Source organism: Salvelinus alpinus, chromosome 25 (assembly GCF_045679555.1).
Source record: "Salvelinus alpinus chromosome 25, SLU_Salpinus.1, whole genome shotgun sequence".
NCBI lineage: Eukaryota > Metazoa > Chordata > Actinopteri > Salmoniformes > Salmonidae > Salvelinus > Salvelinus alpinus.
Window position 1 is genome coordinate 31,269,740 of NC_092110.1, and position 15,765 is coordinate 31,285,504.

Sequence of the window (15,765 nt, forward strand, 5' to 3'; positions counted from 1 at the left end):
GAGTGTTAGGGGCTAATTTGTAAATGACATCACCGAAGTCAAGGATCGGTCGGATAGTCAGTTTTACGAGGGTATGTTTGGCAGCATGAGTGAAGGAGGCTTTGTTGCGAAATAGGAAGCCGATTCTAGATTTAATTTTGGAATGGAGATGCTTAATGTGAGTCTGGAAGGAGAGTTTACAGTCTAACCAGACACCTAGGTATTTGTAGTTATCCAAATATTCTAGGTCAGCACCGTCCAGAGTAGTGATGCTAGTCGGGCAGAAGGGTGCGGGCAGCAATCGGCTGAAGAGCATGCACTTAGTTTTATTAGCATTTAAGAGCAGTTGGAGGCCACGGAAGGAGTGTTGTATGGCGTTGAAGCTCGTTTGGAGGTTTGTTAGCACAGTGTCCAAAGAAGGACCAGATGTATACAGACTGGTGTCGTCTGTGTAGAGGTGGGTCAGAGAATCATCAGCAGCAAGAGCGACATCATTGATATATATACAGAGAAAAAAGTTGGCCCGAGAATTGAACCCTGTGGCACCCCCATAGAGACTGCCAGAGGTCCGGACAACAGGCCCTCCAATTTGACACACTGAACTCTATCTGAGAAGTAGTTGGTGAACCAGGCGAGGCAGTCATTTGAGAAGCCAAGGCTATTGAGTCTGCCGATAAGAATGTGGTGATTGACAGAGTCGAAAGCCTTGGCCAGGTCGATGAAGACGGCTGCACAGTATTGTCTTTTATCGATGGCGGTTATGATATCGTTTAGGGCCTTGAGCGTAGCAGAGGTGCACCCATGACCAGCTCGGAAACCAGATTGCATAGTGGAGAAGGTACGGTGGGATTCGAAATGGTCGTGATCTGTTTGCTTTAGAACAAAAGGCCCTGGATCTTGTGACTGGGGTCATAACCTGGCCTTGGGTATTATCTTCACAAAGGACATACCTTTTAACAAATTATTTTGCTATGTGGAGAAGCCTACTAGACTGTTGTCAAGCTGAAGTGATGGATGTCCAATAGGCAGAATCCCAGCAGCTCAATAAGGACAGAGCCATTAAGTACAGTATCATTTTCATAGTCAAGGTACACTTTGTATAATAGCTATTGAAGATTCAAAGCCCCCCACAAGAAAAATATAAACATTTCTACAAAAAAAAGCTATTGAAGATTGAAAGCTTAAAGGTTTTATTCTTCTAAATTTTAACGAAAAAACCTGTGGATTTTTCACCATCATCCCCTGATTCAGAATATATCAGTTCATAGTCATGACATGCTGTGTGTAAGAGCTATTGAAGATTGAAATCAGAAATCGTATTTATTTTTCACACAAAAAAAGGTGTGGGTTGTTCTCCATCCACCCCTGATTCAGAATATACCATCTTCATAGTCATGGCATTCAGTGATGTGTGTAGTAGTGCCTGGGGAAGTGGGTACCCTCAAATTTTTTCTAAAACATTTACAAAACGCCCAGCGAAGGAAAGGCGCCCGAGGTGAAAAATTCTATGGGAAACAGCGACGTACACTCTGAATTACCTAAAATTATACATCCCATAGTGGTCTTTCACAGTCAGGCCAACCCAAGCTGTACTGTGCAACTAAGCTAATAGTAGGCCTACCATTGAAGCAAATAAATGTAAAAAGGCTTTCACTCTTAAAGTCACACTTTTTTTAACAGAAAAAACAACAAAATTGTATGTTTTAAGTCCATGACAATGCTTAAAACTTCTTACAGCTGAGATCCCGTTAACAGGATCAATATGACAACAGCCAGTGAAAGTGCAGGGCGCCAAATTAAAACTGAAATCTCATAATTAAAATTCCTCAAACATACAAGTATTTTACACCATTTTAAAGATAAACTTGTTGTTAATCCCACCACAGTGTCCGATTTCAAAAAGGCTTTACGACGAAAGCATAACATGCGATTATGTTAGGTCAGCACCTAGTCACAGAAAAACACAGTCATTTTTCCAGCCAAAGAGTCACAAAAAGCAGAAATAGAGATAAAATTAATCACTAACCTTTGATGATCTTCATCAGATGACACTCATAGGATTTCATGTTACACAATACATGTATGTTTTGTTCGATAAAGTTCATATTTATATCCAAAAATCTCAGTTTACATTGGCGCGTTATGTTCAGTAATGTTTTGCTTCCAAAACATCCGGTGATTTTGCAGAGCCACATCAATTTACAGAAATACTCATAATAAACATTGATAAAAGATACAAGTATTATGCATGGAACTTTAGATAAACTTCTTAATGCAACTGCTTTGTCAGATTTCAAAAAAGCTTTACGGAAAAAACACACCATGCAATAATCTGAGTACAGCGCTCAGAGACCAAAACAAGCCATACAGATACCCGCCATGTTGTGGAGTCAACAGAAGTCAGAAATAGCATTATAAATATTCACTTACCTTTGATGATCTTCATCAGAATGCACTCCCAGGAATCCCAGTTCCACAATAAATGTTTGTTTTGTTCGATAAAGTCCATAATTTGTCCAAATACCTCCTTTTTGTTCGCGTGTTTAGTTCACAAATCCAAATTCATGATGCGCAGGCCAGACGAAAAGTCAAAAAATTCCATTACAGTTTGTAGAAACATGTCAAACGATGTATAGAATCAATCTTTAGGATGCTTTTAACATAAATCTTCAATAATGTTTCAACCGGAGAATTCCTTTGTCTTTAGAAATGCAATGGAACGCAGCTACCTCTCAAGGGCGCGCACCTGACTGAGCTCATGGCAATCTGCCAGACCTCTTACGCAATCAGCTCTTATTCTCTCCTCCTTCACAGTAGAAGCCTGAAACAAGGTTCTAAAGACTGTTGACATGTAGTGGAAGCCTTAGGAAGTGCAATCGGACTAAATTTCCACTGTATATTGGATAGGCAAAGACTTGAAAACCTACAAACCACAGATTTCCCACTTCCTGGTTGGATTTTTTCTCAGGTGTTTGCCTGCCATATGAGTTCTGTTATACTCACAGATATCATTCAAACACTTTTAGAAACGTCAGAGTGTTTTCTATCCAAATCCACTAATAATATGCATATCTTAGCTTCTGGGCCTGAGTAGCAGGCAGTTTACTCTGGGCACCTTATTCATCCAAGCTACTCAATACTGCACCTCATCCATAAGAAGTTTTAAACCACATCAGGAGACCACTTTTGATGTCTGGAAAAATCTAAGAAATTTAGATTTTTTTGTGTAGTTAATTGAAGTGTGTAGGCATCTAGCACTGTTGTTTGGTTAGCAGTGTTTCAGTAGCACATGAGATGGAGTTTGCAAAATAAATGGCTAGGCTACCGAATTGATGCAAATAATCACGTCACTGACAGATTGGCGTAGACTACTTTGTAGCTATGGTAGTTAACATTTAATAAAGAAGGTTTTTGGGAAAGCCTTTCCATCTACCAGAAAATGGTTGGGCCTATCATTGGCATTGCTATATTTTTATATTCCTTAATTGTTTGAAACCTGAACATTTTACTTCATATGAGGCATGTCTTACCTTACTTGAAAGTAGCCTATAGACAAAATCCCACCATAGAAACATGGAGGAAATTATTTGTAGAAAGACTTACTCATATGCTTTCTCCTATTCTATTGATTTTCTTTCAACTTTTTTCATTGTCTAGCAGCCAAAGGCATTATCATAGTAATTTTAGCAACCCATGATAGTAATTGCATATTTAAATCCGCCCTCTTTCAAAATTTCTAACATATATTTCCATCTCTGTCCATGAAACCCAGTGCACATTTTAAAACAGCGTTTTCCCGCAAATTGCATTTTGGAACATTCACGCAAAAGCCCACCGCCGTCTGTATATTGCTGCGCCTAAAATGCGAAGAAATAATAGTTTATCAACATTTAAGCTAAACGTTCTGATCTGTTCAATCATCCATATTAATTGAAACGGAGGATACCTCAACTACATTACATTGGTACGTATCAGTGGGGATTAAGAAGTGAGCACACGCAAATGCCCACGGGAATAGTAAGTGGGTATATCTGCCTATATCCTAAACTACACCAGTGATGGCATGATTGGTTCAACAGTTATTGACGAGAGAAAACCAGAATATCCAATATAAAACTAATTTTACATGGGTGCTACACCTGCTCTGCCTAGCCTGGTTAACGGTTCCTGTGTTGACTTGCAATAATGACACAGGTGGAGTAAGCTCTTTTAACGTCATGATGAAGTATCTGGTACTTGTGGCCTTTTTGGCTCCTTGTTGGGTCAATTGTGCGATTAAATCAAGGGCCACTGAGGAAGAAACACGGGAAAATGACACAGAGTTCGGTGAGTAACGTTAACCTAGCTAGTGGCTAGCTAGCTCGCAGACATGTTCTAGAGAAGCAAGCTGTCAGTCAAATGTATGCAAATTAGGCTGTTAGTTAGCTACATCTTCAATTGCTAAAGTTTGACGATAGTGTTCGCTAGATAGCTGTCTAGTTAACTAACAAACGAGTTAACTTTTTAATGTTGTTAGGTTAGCAAGTCCTGAAGAAAATCTTACTCGCTATCTAGCTAGATGGAATGTCTGGTATTCAGCATCATAGTAACGTGCATCATGCTGTGTGCGTTCAAATGAATCAAGACAGGGTGGCTATTTCTTTTCCAGTGGTGCCAGAGCAGTGTTCTTCAATCCAAGTCTCATCACATCTTGTGATTCAACTGAAATATTGTATGTTAGTTAGCTGAGTTAACTAGCTACAGATGTATAGGGCTGGAACAAATACCTGCGCAACCTGTGGGTCCTCAGGACCAGGATTGAGGAATGCATTTGTTCCCAGTCTAGCTAGATAATTATGAAGATCGCAATTCAATGTTTTACATAACCTGTAGTGATGTGCTGAAACAACAAACGTGTACGCATAGCTTTCCAGTGTTGGCCACCCCTGAAATAATTTGGTAAATCAAGATTGGTATTTAGGTCTATTTTTATTTAACTAGGCAAGTCAGTTAAGAACAAATTCTTAGTTACAATGACGGCCTAGGAACAGTGGGTTAACTGCCTTGTTCAGAATGACATATGTTTACCTTGTCAGCTCAGGTATTCGATCAAGCAACCTTTCGGTTACTGGCCTAACGCTCTAACCACTAGGCTACCTGCCACCTATATAGGCCCATAGCTTGAAATTGTCACAGGCTGAGGATGTCAATTAAGTACCTAGTTAAAATTTCAACCATGCTCAATTTGTTTTAATTAGGAAAGTGTAATGCTCTGACTAACCCCACAAAGACAGTGTTGACAATCTATTTGTAGGCTGTGTGGCATTAAGGGCTCTCCACAGTGATTTCACAGCCTACACAAAATTCAGCCTCGCAAAATTATGTAGAACTACGTAGAGAGCTACACAAACTAAACTCTGTTGGATCTGTTTCTTAGACTCTGTAGAGCCCTTTAGACAGGAAGGAACTAGCTACATGACAGCTTTCAAGAGGAAGTGAGAAACTTCCATTTTGGCTGAATCCTCTGAAAGATTCATGGTAAAAATGTATTTTAGACTACTAACTGTTACTCAGTGCTGCATCAATCCAATATTATTTGCCACAGAGCGAGTAGAGTATAGGCTATTGCAGAGGTCACTAAAAATAAACCAGGGTTTTGTTCCAGCACAAACACATCTGATTCAGCTAATCAGGAAGATCATGATTAATACATGAATCCGGTGTGTTACTGCTGGGTTAGAACCAAAGGCTGCACATTTGAAGCTCATTGGGACAAGGGTTGGTGACCACTGTACGCTTACTGTACCAATGATATTGAATGTTACCATTTTCACTTTATTGGAGTTACATTGAGGGAGTTCAGTTGTGTGTGTGTGTGTAGTACCAGTCAAAAGTTTGGAAACACCTACTCATTCCAGGGTTTTTCTTTATTTTTACTATTTTCTACATTGTAGAATAATAGTGAAGACATCAAAACTATGAAATAACACATATGGAATCATGTAGTTACCAAATTAGTGTTAAACAAATGAAAATATCTTTTATTTTTGAGATTGTTCAAAGTAGCCATCCATTGCCTCGATGACAGGATTGGAAACTTTTGGCATTTTCTCAACCAGCTTGAATGCATTTCAATTAACAGGTGTGCCTTGTTAAAAGTTAATTTGTGGAAGTTCTTTCCTTAATGCATTTCAGCGAATCAGTTGTGTTGTGACAAGGTAGGGGTGGTATACAAAGATAGCCCTATTTGGTAAAAGACCAAGTCCATATTATGGCAAGAACAGCTCAAATAAGCAAAGAGAAATGACAGTCCATCATTACTTTAAGACATGAAGGTCAGTCAATCTGGAAAAGTTCAAGAACTTTGAAAGTTTCTTCAAGTGCAGTCGTAAAAACTAGAGGTCGACCGATTAATCGGAATGGCCGATTATTTAGGGCCGTTTTCATAACAATTGGAAATCGGTATTTTTGGACATCGATTTGGCCATTTTTATTTATTTATATATTTTTTACACCTTTTATTTAACTAAGCAAGTCAGTTGAGAATACATTCTTATTTTCAATGACGGCCTAGGAACGGTGGGTTAACTGCCTTGTTCAGGGGTAGAACGACAGATTTTTGCCTTGTCAGCTAGGGGATTCAATCTTGCAACCTTACGGTTAACTAGTCCAACGCTCTAACCACCTGCCTCTCATTGCACTCCACGAGGTGCCTGCCTGTTACGCGAATGCAGTAAGAAGCCACGGTAAGTTGCTAGCTAGCATTAAACTTATCTTATAAAAAACAATCAATCAATCATAATCACTAGTTAACTACACATGGTTGATGATATTACTAGTTTATCTAGCGTGTCCTGCGTTGCATATAATCGATGCGGTGCGCATTCGCGAAAAAGGTACCTAAACATCAATGCCTTTCTTAAAATCAATACACAAGTATATATTTTTAAACCTGCATATTTAGTTAATATTGCCTGAATTTCTTTGTGTCACTTCTCTTGCAACAGAGTCAGGGTATATGCAGCAGTTTGGGCCGCCTAGCTCATTGCAAACTGTGTGAAGACTATTTCTTCCTAACAAAGACAGCCAACTTCGCCAAACGGGGGATGATTTAACAAAAGCGCTTTTGCGAAAAAAGCACAATCGTTGCACGACTGGACCTAACCATAAACATCAATGCCTTTTTTTAAATCAATACACAGAAGTATATATTTTTAAACCTGCATATTTAGTTAAAAGAAATTCAGGTTAGCAGGCAATATTAACCAGGTGAAATTGTGTCACTTCTCTTGCGTTCATTGCACGCAGAGTCAGGGTATATGCAACAGTTTGGGACGCCTGGCTCGTTGCGAACAAATTTTATGACATAACATTGAAGGTTGTGCAATGTAACAGGAATATTTAGACTTATGGATGCCACCCGTTAGATAAAATACGGAACGGTTCCGTATTTCACTGAAAGAATAAATGTTTTGTTTTCGAGATGATAGTTTCCGGATTCGACCATATTAATGACCTAAGGCTTGTTTTTCTGTGTGTTATAATTAAGTCTATGATTTGATAGAGCAGTCTGACTGAGCGATGGTAGGCACCAGCAGGCTCGTAAGCATTCATTCAAACAGCACTTTCGTGCGTTTTGCCAGCAGCTCTGCTGTTTATGACTTCAAGCCTATCAACTCCTCAGATGAGGCTGGTGTAACCGATGTGAAATGGCTAGCTAGTTAGCGGAGTGCACGCTAATAGCGTTTCAAACGTCACTCACTCTGAGACTTGGAGTAGTTGTTCCCCTTGCTCTGCATGGGTAACGCTGCTTCGAGGGTGGCTGTTGTCGATGTGTTCCTGGTTCGAGCCCAGGTAGGAGCGAGGAGAGGGACGGAAGCTATACTGTTACACTGGCAATACTAAAGTGCCTATAAGAACATCCAATTGTCAAAGGTATATGAAATACAAATGGTATAGAGAGAAATAGTCCTATAATTCCTATAATAACTACAACCTAAAACTTCTTACCTGGGAATATTGAAGACTCATGTTAAAAGGAACCACCAGCTTTCATATATTCTCATGTTCTGAGCAAGGAACTTAAATGTTAGCTTTCTTACATGGCACATATTGCACTTTTACTTTCTTCTCCAACACTTTGTTTTTGCATTATTTAAACCAAATTGAACATGTTTCATTATTTATTTGAGGCTAAATTGATTTTATTGATGTATTAAGTTAAAATAAGTGTTCATTCAGTATTGTTGTAATTGTCATTATTACAAATAAAAAAATAAATAATAATAATCGGCCGATTAATCGGTATCGGATTTGTTTTGGTCCTCCAATAATCGGCATTGATGTGCCATCCTGGATGAGCTGCACTACTTGAGCCACTTGTGTGGGTTGTAGACTCCGTCTCATGCTACCACTAGAGTGAGAGCACCGCCAGCATTCAAAAGTGACCAAAACATCAGCCAGGAAGCATAGGAACTGAGAAGTGGTCTGTGGTCACCACCTGCAGAACCACTCCTTTATTGGGGGTGTCTTGCTAACTGCCTATAATTTCCACCATTTGTCTATTCCATTTGCACAACAGCATGTGAAATTTATTGTCAATCAGTGTTGCTTCCTAAGTGGACAGTTTGATTTCACAGAAGTGTGATTGACTTGGAGTTACATTGTGTTGTTTAAGTGTTCCCTTTATTTTTTGGAGCAGTGTATATCAGTACAATAATAGTGAAGACATCAAAACTATGAAATAACACACATGGAATCAATGTGTAACCAAAAAAGTGTTAAATAAATCAAAATATATTTGAGATTCTTCAAAGTAGCCACCCTTTGCCTTGATGACAGCTTTGCACACTTGGCATTCTCTCAACCAGCTTCACCTGGAATACTTTTCCAACAGTCTTGACAGCGTTTCCAAATATGCTGAGCAATTGTTGGCTGCTTTTCCTTCACTCTGCGGTCCAACTAATCCCAAACTATCTCAATTGGGTTGAGGTCGGGTGATTGTGGAGGTCAGGTCATCTGATGCAACACTCCATCACTCTCCTCCTTGGTCAAATAGCCCTTACACAGCCTGGAGGTGTGTTGGGGCATTGTCCTGTTGAAAAACAAATGATAGTCCGACTAAGCGCAAACCAGATGGGATGGCGTATTGCTGCAGAATGCTGTGGTAACCATGCTGGTTAAGTGTGCCTTGAATTCTAAACAAATCCCAGACAGTGTAACCAGCAAAGCACCATCACCTCTCCTCCTCCATGCTTCACTGTGGGAACCACACATGCGGAGATCATCCGTTCACCTACTCTGCGTCTCACTAAGCCTCGGTGGTGGAACCAAAAATCTACAAATTTGACTCATCAGACCAAAGGACAGATTTCTAATGTCCATTGCTCGTGTTTCTTGGCCCAAGCAAGTCTCTTCTTATTATTGGTGTCCTTTAGTAGTGGTTTCTTTTCAGCTGAACAGTTAATGAACAGTTAATGTTAAGATGTGTCTGTTATTTGAACTCTGAAGCATTTATTTGGGCTTCTAACTCTGAACTTATCCTCTGCAGCAGAGGTAACTCTGGGTCTTCCTTTCCTGTGGCGGTCCTCATGAGAGACAGTTTCATCATAGCGCTTGATGGTTTTTATGACTATACTTCAAGAAACTTTTTCAAAGTTCTTGAACTTTTCAGAATTGACTGACATTCATCATTCAAGTAATGATGGACTGTTGTTTCTCATTGTTTATTTGAGCTGTTCTTGCCATAATATGGACTTGGTCTTTTACCAAATAGGGCTATCTTCTGTATACCACCCCTACCTTGTCACAACACAACTGATTGGCTCAAACGCATTAAGGTAAGAAATTCCACAAATGAACTTTTAACAAGGCACACCTGTTAATTGAAACGCATTTCAGGTGACTACCTTATGAAGCTGGTTGAGAGAATGCCAAGAGTGTGCAAATGTAACAGTATAGCTTCCGTCCCTCTCCTCGCCCCTACCTGGGCTCGAACCAGGGACCCTCTGCACACATCGACAACAGCCACCATCAAAGCATCGTTACTTATCGCGCAGAGCAAAGGGAACAACTACTTTAAGGTCTCAGAGCGAGTGACGTCACCGATTGAAATGCTATTAGCCGTCACCCCGCTAACTAGCTAGCCATTTCACATCGGTTACACAAAGGGTGGCAACCTTTGAATAATCTCAAATGTTAATAACTTCTTCTTAATAGGGGGCGCTGTTTTCACTTTGGGGAAAAATCGTGCCCAAATTAAACGGCCTCGTACTCTGTTCTAGATCATACAATATGCATATTATTATTACTATTGGATAGAAAACACTCTGAAGTTTCTAAAACGGTTTGAATTATATCTGTGAGTAAAACAGAACTCATTTGGCAGCAAACTTCCAAACAGGAAGTGAAAGTTCTGAAAGTGGGGCTCTGTGTCAGGGCTTGCCTATTCAATTGCCTTATATTTATGGATCTGTATGCACTTCATACGCCTTCCACTAGATGTCAACAGGCAGTAGAATGTTGAATGGGGTGTCTAGCTTGATGTGAGACCGAATGAGAGCTTTTGGAGTGACAGGTCCACCCTATTGGCGGTATTCAACTGCGCACCAGGGAACCCCACATTGTCTTCTTTAATGCGTTAGGTATACACGACAAAATGCTCCGGCTCTGACTTTATTGGATACATATGAGAAAAACATCATAAAGATGGATTTTCAACCGAGTTTGACCAGTTTATTCTACGTTTATTGTGAATTTTGGAATTTTCCGTTCCATGCGCCAAGAGTTCTTGGACATGTGCGCTCCACATGGCTAGCCAAAGTTGCTAATTCGACAGAAGAAATGGACATTCTAAAACAAAACAACGATTTATTGTGGAACTAGGACTCCTTGCACTACATTCTGATAGTAGATCATCAAAGGTAAGAGAATATTTATGATGTTATTTCGTATTTTTGTGGTATATGTTGGCTCCAACAAGGCGGAGAATTTGTGGGCGCTGTCTCACAATATTGCATGCTGTACTTTGTACTAAAGTTATTTTTTTAAATCTAACACAGCGGTTCCATTAAGAACCAGTGTATCTTTCATTTGCTGTACAACATGTATTTTTTAGTAAAGTTTATGATGAGTTTTTTGGTTAGATTACGTGACTGTCCAAAATTTCTCCGGACAATTTTGTGCATTATGGCGACGTTATCACAATGTAAAACCAGGATTTGTAGCTATAAATATGCACATTTTCGAACAAAACATAAATGTATTGTATAACATGATGTTATAAGACTGTCATCTGATGAAGTTGTTCAAAGGTTAGTGATTAATTTTATCTCTATTTGTGGGTTTTGTGAAAGCTACCTTTGCGGTGGAAACATGGCGTTGTGTGTTTGGCTATTGTGGTGAGCTAATATAAATATATATTGTGTTTTCGCTGTAAAACACTTAAAAAATCGGAAATATTGGCTGGATTCACAAGATGTTTATCTTTCATTTGCTGTATTGGACTTGTGATTTCATGAAATTATATTATATGATATCCCTGTGGCGCTAGGCTAGGCTATGCTAGTCAGCTTTTTTGATGAGGATGATCCCGGATCCGGGATGGGGGGTCCGTAGAGGTTTTAAACAAATCAAAATATATTTTATACGTTTTTTGATTACTATATGATTCCATATATTTTATTTCATAGTTTTGATGTCTTCACGATCATTCTACAATGTAGAAAATAGTAAAAATAAAGAAAAACCCTTGAATGAGTAGGTGTGTCCAAACTTTTTTCTGGTACTGATATAGAGAGAACATGCCATTTAGCAGATGCTTTTATCCAAAGCGACATACAGTCATGCATGCATACATTTTATGTACAAGTGGTCCCGGAAATTGAACCTACTATCCTACCGTTGCAAACGCCATGCTCTACCAACTGAGCTACATAGGACTGGCCCTCTCACTCTCCTCATATGACTCTTCCCTTATTCCAGAGGCTCTGAGCTCATTGCTGTCCGACTTTGAGGTGCTGCCCGTGTCCGGCCTCCAGCAGCACTCACTCAGGAAGAGGGACGTCCACACAGAGTCCCAGCTGGAGCGCATTGTCAGCTTCAGTGCCCTCAAGAGGTAGGTGGCACAAAGTCTCTTATATGGGACTTCTACATTGTGAGCTCTGGATAAGAGCGTCTGCTAAATTACTAAAATGTAAGGGAAAAACAGCCAAGACTCCATTCTACTCAATGAGGCACTTCCACCCACTCATGTAAAGTTCAAAAGCAAGCAAAAAAAGTTGATGTTCAATGGTTTTGTATCATTCTGATGCCGCCCAGTGCTTAGGAAAGATCATATGACGTTAGGGGTTGGAGAAATAGACTAGCACTGTCTCAATTATCTGTAACTTTTCTCAGAGGTTCTAGTCCTCCCTGCTAAGTCCTACTCCTATGTGTTTTTACATTGTTACTGGAATGGCTTTTTATCATTGCCGTGGCCTAATGACTAGAGTGCATGGATTTTCAGTGCAATTGAAACAGACCATTGGCAAAGTTAAAATGTTATCTGTACCCCCATAAACCAGAATATGTACATTCCTCATGTTTCTCTCCATCAAACTGTAATTTATTTCTTCTGCAGACATTTTAAGCTTTACTTGACAACTAACACAGACTTGTTCACTGAGGACTTCAAAGCTGTGTTTGTAGATAAGCAAGGGAAGGAAGACCGCTATGATGTTCAGCTGCAGAACTACTTTACTGGACATCTTGTAGGTGAGTCTGGAGGGTATTTGTTTTGTTGGTTTTACATGGAATATTGATATGGAGGTTTTTGCGCTTGTGTGTTAGTTTGTGTGTGTGTGCTTCCATTTCAGTGTGTGTGTGTGCGAGTGAGTACTGAGAAGAATACCTTAACATTGTGTGTGTGTAGGCGAGGAGCACTCCCGTGTTCAGGCACACATAGACGGGGACGAGTTCTCGGCCCACATCCTGACAGAGGAGACAGAGTACAACGTAGAGGTAAATCCCAAAATGGGAGCACTGAATTAAAGTTTTTAAAGCAGGGGTTGGAACTGGTTCAGGGAACAGAACAGAAAAATAATATTTTTCAAGGAACTGAAACGGAACCTGGAACGAGAGTGATCCATACTGTTCCGGAATGGAACCATTATTTAAAAGCATGGGAACCGGTTAGTAATGTTATTTTACATTCCAGGCATTTTTTTTGGTCCCACAAAAAAAGCAACGAAGTTCCTATGCAAAACTCTGTCACTCAAAAACGTATTCCAGTGTCCACCTGCAGGCTGAAAATCTTTGCCAATGTCTATGTGTGTTTAGGCTACCTGCCCGTCACCCCTCCAAAACAGGCTACTGTACTGACATTGCAACCGTCATTCAGAAGATAGGGAGAGATTTTTAAATAGCTAGAGAAGAATGGATTAACTTGTTTAATGCTAGTTAAGGATACTATAGGCCTAGTTATCACGTTTCACGTTGGATTTATCAACTACAAAAAGGTAAGACGTGTTTTTTAATTCTGGTGCTGCTCTGCACATACAAGCTTTTTAGCTAGCTAGCTCAAGCTTGTTAGCGAGCTAGCTCAAAGGACATTCAAAATTCCTCCATAGAAGCCACTCCTAGGTATAATTCTGTGGACCTAATTCAGATAATGCATGTCATAAGATGCCCAGCACTTCAATCCTACTCCTCAACCCTCTCTCCCCACCCGAAAAATGTCATACATTGGCTGCACGCATGTCCATCACGCATGTAAACAACTAGCTTGCCTGCTCTATCTGCACTGATTGGTGAAGTAATATAATGAGCTAAATGTAAAAAACGATTGATTTCACAGTTTAAAAAAGGAATGATATAAACCAGTACTTTTTTTGAGATCCAACCGGTTCAGAACTTTATTTTGCTGGTAGGAACAGTGGAACGGGGGGAAAAAAGTGGTTCTGTTCAGAATGAAACAATTGGAAAATAGTTCCGGTTCCAAGCCCTTGGTTTAAATTAGGCCAGAAAAAGTGTCTTAAAACAGTTGCTGGGGAAAAGAGATAGTTTTATCAGCTAAATAAACCAGCGCTAGCCTTTGTTTTGGTAGAATACTTTATCTAACCAATCCTACTTCTCCTTCGTGCTCTCTCTTTCTTCTTCACTATTCTCTCTTATTCCTCTTTCTCTCCATCCCCTTCCCCTCTTCCCTCTCTCCTCAGCCCCTTTGGAGGTTCACCGAGGTGCCCCCCGATGGCCGTCTGTTGGTATATCGCTCTGAGGACATCCGGAACCTCAGTCGCCTGGCCTCGCCCAAGGTGTGTGGATACATCCACGCTGGGGCCCAGGACCTGCTACCAGAGGCCGCCAGAGGTGGAGAGGCACAGGAGAGTAAGATGGAGTGTGGGTGTGTGTTTGACAGTATAGGCCTACATACAGAGTAGGAGACACACCATTTATGTATGTTGCATAGGCATAGACCGAGTGCTTGTGTGTGTGGTGTGCAAAAGTGTGTAGGAGTCAAACATTAGAAGCTACTTTATACAACCTTAGTGTGAGGAGGTAGGGAAAGGGAGGAAGATGATTCCTGGAGGAGAGGAGGTAGTAGGTAGGGGGCGCCCATTCTATCTCGTCCCCACACAGCCTCACAATTAATAAAAACCCTTTAATGTCTAAAACCTATGTTCCATAGGCTGGCAACAGGGTGTTATATAAAGCTCTGATTCCTTTGTGCTGCCTGTAAAATGTAAAGAATGACAATGACCTGGGGGAAATCTGAAGGCGCTCAAGACCATGTCCTCTTCAAAAAATCTGTGTGGAAAATGAGGTGAATGATCTCCACAGACACATTAGAATTCATGAGAGCTGTTGTATGTAATACACGGAGGGGAAGCCATAGTGAGTACACCCACATGCTGTGGTTCGCTACGGAAGAATCTGAGGTCTTTGTGGAGGGAAGAAGAGTACATGATTGACTTGTCTTTGTGGGGGGGGCTGCTGACTGTGGTGTGTAGCCAGGTACTATGATACACCAGGCCCACTCCAAATGGATGTAGTCGGAAGGGAATTAACATAGTTAGTTTGAATTGACACATGCTGTACAGTGTGGTTTCTGAGCTGAGCAGAAATATTATTCTACAGATGGAATAACCTGTGAATTTCAAATAAGGGTTAATAAAAACATTTATTCCGAAAGTAGTGCTTTGCTATTTTGATTACAGATTCTTGTTATGATGAATCCTACAAGCCACAGCCAGTCTTCCTCCTCATAGAATAAGTGGTGTTGATTCATTTTACTAAACACAAAGTTGGAAATCTGAAAGTTCTGAAAATTACTCTATAGTAAAGGATTCATCAGCTAGGCCTATATCTTTAATTTTTAATTTTACTCTTATGAACAAATGGTGTCAAGAAAAAGTGGATTTCTGCATAAATTGGTCATAAAATTTGATATGATCTTCATCTAAGTTACAACAAAAGACAAACAGTCTGCTTAAACTAATAACACAAACTATTTGACGTTTTCCTGTTTTTATTGAACACACCGTGTAAACATTCACAGTGTAGGTTGGAGAAAGTATATGAACCCTTGGATTTAATAACTGGTTGACCCTCCTTTGGCAGCAATAAACTCAACCAAATGTTTTCTGTAGTTGCGGATCAGACCTGCACAATGGTTAGGAGGAATTTTGGTCCATTCATCTTTACAAAACTGTTTCAGTTCAGCAATATTCTTAGGATGTCTGGTGTGAACCGCTCTCGAGGTCATGCCACCGCATTTTAAATTGAGGTCAGGACTCTGACTGAGCCACTCCAGAAGGCGTATTTTCTTCT

At 40.1% G+C, this 15,765-nt stretch overlaps 1 protein-coding gene across 3 annotated transcripts in view; it reads left to right on the forward strand.

Annotated features, from left to right (window-relative positions):
• Nucleotides 1–4,093: 4,093 nt before the first annotated feature.
• Nucleotides 4,094–15,765, forward strand: part of LOC139553805 (disintegrin and metalloproteinase domain-containing protein 17-like) — a 35,728-nt gene continuing 24,056 nt past the window's right edge. The window contains exons 1-5 of one of the 3 annotated variants that reach the window (XM_071366491.1): nt 4,094–4,305; nt 11,941–12,073; nt 12,578–12,711; nt 12,869–12,957; nt 14,154–14,334. In XM_071366491.1, the coding sequence (XP_071222592.1) occupies nt 4,197–4,305; nt 11,941–12,073; nt 12,578–12,711; nt 12,869–12,957; nt 14,154–14,334 (646 nt within the window). In that variant the 5' untranslated portion in view covers nt 4,094–4,196. Of the gene's footprint in view, nt 4,306–11,940; nt 12,074–12,577; nt 12,712–12,868; nt 12,958–14,153; nt 14,339–15,765 lie in introns of those variants that run through there. The other 2 variants (XM_071366492.1, XM_071366494.1) reach the window with 2 other exon arrangements.